The sequence below is a fragment of the Perkinsus marinus genome (genome assembly GCF_000006405.1).
Source record: "Perkinsus marinus ATCC 50983 genomic scaffold scf_1104296944080, whole genome shotgun sequence".
Lineage (NCBI taxonomy): Eukaryota > Perkinsozoa > Perkinsida > Perkinsidae > Perkinsus > Perkinsus marinus.
Genome location: NW_003211571.1, coordinates 1 through 1909, shown reverse-complemented (window position 1 = coordinate 1909; position 1909 = coordinate 1). Strand labels below are relative to the sequence as shown.

The 1909-nt window shown below is 52.6% G+C and overlaps 1 protein-coding gene across 1 annotated transcript; it reads right to left on the bottom strand.

Annotated features, from left to right (window-relative positions):
* Window positions 1-124: 124 nt before the first annotated feature.
* Window positions 125-1612, bottom strand: Pmar_PMAR012117 (hypothetical protein; the record flags this gene model as incomplete). The annotated part of the gene is made up of 10 exons (XM_002780789.1): window positions 125-299; window positions 345-457; window positions 505-627; window positions 696-778; window positions 818-908; window positions 954-1051; window positions 1097-1181; window positions 1224-1353; window positions 1407-1494; window positions 1549-1612. Coding segments are annotated over 10 exons (1050 nt in total), but the record flags the coding sequence as incomplete, so codon positions are not given.
* Between the last annotated feature and the right edge of the window lie 297 nt (window positions 1613-1909).

Sequence of the window (1909 nt, the reverse complement as noted above, 5' to 3'; positions counted from 1 at the left end):
ATCAAATCTCACCTCCTTCCAGCATCTTCGTGACGAGATCGGTCAGCACAGTAGTAGCCTTCGCTAGGAGGGGGCTGCTGTCAGGGAGGCAACATCTAGACCTGCAATACCATTATGGAACATCTCATAGAAACATCGTGTACTCCACAACGGCTCGACATAGCTGGTGGGGATCTCCGCAGTCAAGAGCCCTCTGGAGGTCCTCGGTAGCCCTGGTCACAGCCTTCTGCTGGACCACACCCTTGAGGGCAACCTCGGCCGATGCAAGTTCCTCGCTGAGTACAGCAGACACCTTGTACCTTGAGGAGAGCAGTGGGGCTAGAGAAACGTGAGTAACATCCCACTGTTTGGCATTGATAATGGCTTGCTTCAGTTCCAGCTCGTTGGCAGCCTCCACTCCTCGAATAAGCTTCAATCTTGACATCGTGCAGATAGCTCGGGCCTCATCAGGCATACCCTGAGTTGAGGCATCCCAGTCCGCGAGAGAACATTCCCATGGCTGACTTGAATCCTGCTGTACTTCACGAGCTCGATCGACTCCTCCAGCTGGGAGACATCCTCCTTCGCTAGTGCCTCTTGTAGCTTCTGCGTCAACTTGGTCACCAACGTTTGAACAGCAGCAAGAACCTGGTTATGGCCACTGATCGATCGCTGTTGGTGTTGACTGTTAGGGGACAGTCCGCAGTAGCTCTCACTATAGGGGAAGGCGCACTAGTGTACGGAGGAGTCAGACGAGCCAGCCAGGCTCCTTCCACGGCATCCACAACAGCATATAGATCTACACAAGTGACTGCAATGAGCCGAGCCGCCAACTAACCTGAAGCCTTCAGTGCAAGATGGCATGCTAGGTAATGGTTGGTAGGAAAGGAAGCCCCAGAGTTGCGAGCTCTCATGATAGCAGTGTGCCCCTACAAGGGAAAGTCATAGTGGACACCACAGTCAACACCATCTACTTTGCCATCCTTGGTTGTCACATTAGCCCCGAGGTCGACTGCACTATCGCATACTTGGAAGTCGATAGCCGAGGCCGCTATGTGGAGCAGACCCTCACCTGAGTCAGTGATGGACCCCATATACACACAGAGGAGTAGCCTACCGTCTTTGTTGGTGTATGTCACCGCGCTATCCCGAGCAACAGTGGACACAGACAACACCTCGAGGCACTGTGAGGTAAGGCCACACTGTAGATGACAATACATGTGAGCAGCTGGAGGAGTACTCACTCGAGTGAGCATCATGAGCAGACCATCGTCACTAGCACCCCCAGCACCGGTCAATGTCGAGTGTTGCTCAAGGCCGAAGCTCCAGGCCTTCTCAAGTAAATCGGTAGAGATCACCAAAAGACTGTAGACCCTAAGTGAATACGAGCACTGACACTCTGTTGTGTGTGGTCATTCTGTTCCTACTCTGCCTGTTGGGCGCTATGCTCCGCGTCTTCCTTCATGACATCCTCCACAATGTTGGATGGTGATTCAGCTAAGGCCATAGCAGTCACTGAAAGAGGACCATCATGAACTTGGTCCAAGCGATCGAAAGAGAGGAGCCTACCCGTATGATGGAAATCAGCTAGTGCAATCAACAGGGGGCACTTGTCCAACGATGGGTCCCGAGCCTGCTCATAGGACTACGTCCGTGGCGATAATATACAGTACATTACTCCTACCAGTGGATTCGCCTTAGCATCCAACAACAGCTTGACCATGCCCGGCTGCCTCGCACGCAGAGCTGTAGTTAGCGGCAGCTCTCCAGTGTCGGTACTCACTCTATTCGGATCAACGTGCCATGTCCTAGTCAATAACGGAGATACGATTGCCCTTGCATATCTCTTGGGTGCCTCACTGAGTGATCAGAGTGAGAGAGTCGTAGTTCCCTGCCTTGATAATTCGTGAGTAGTTGAACTTGGCAACTT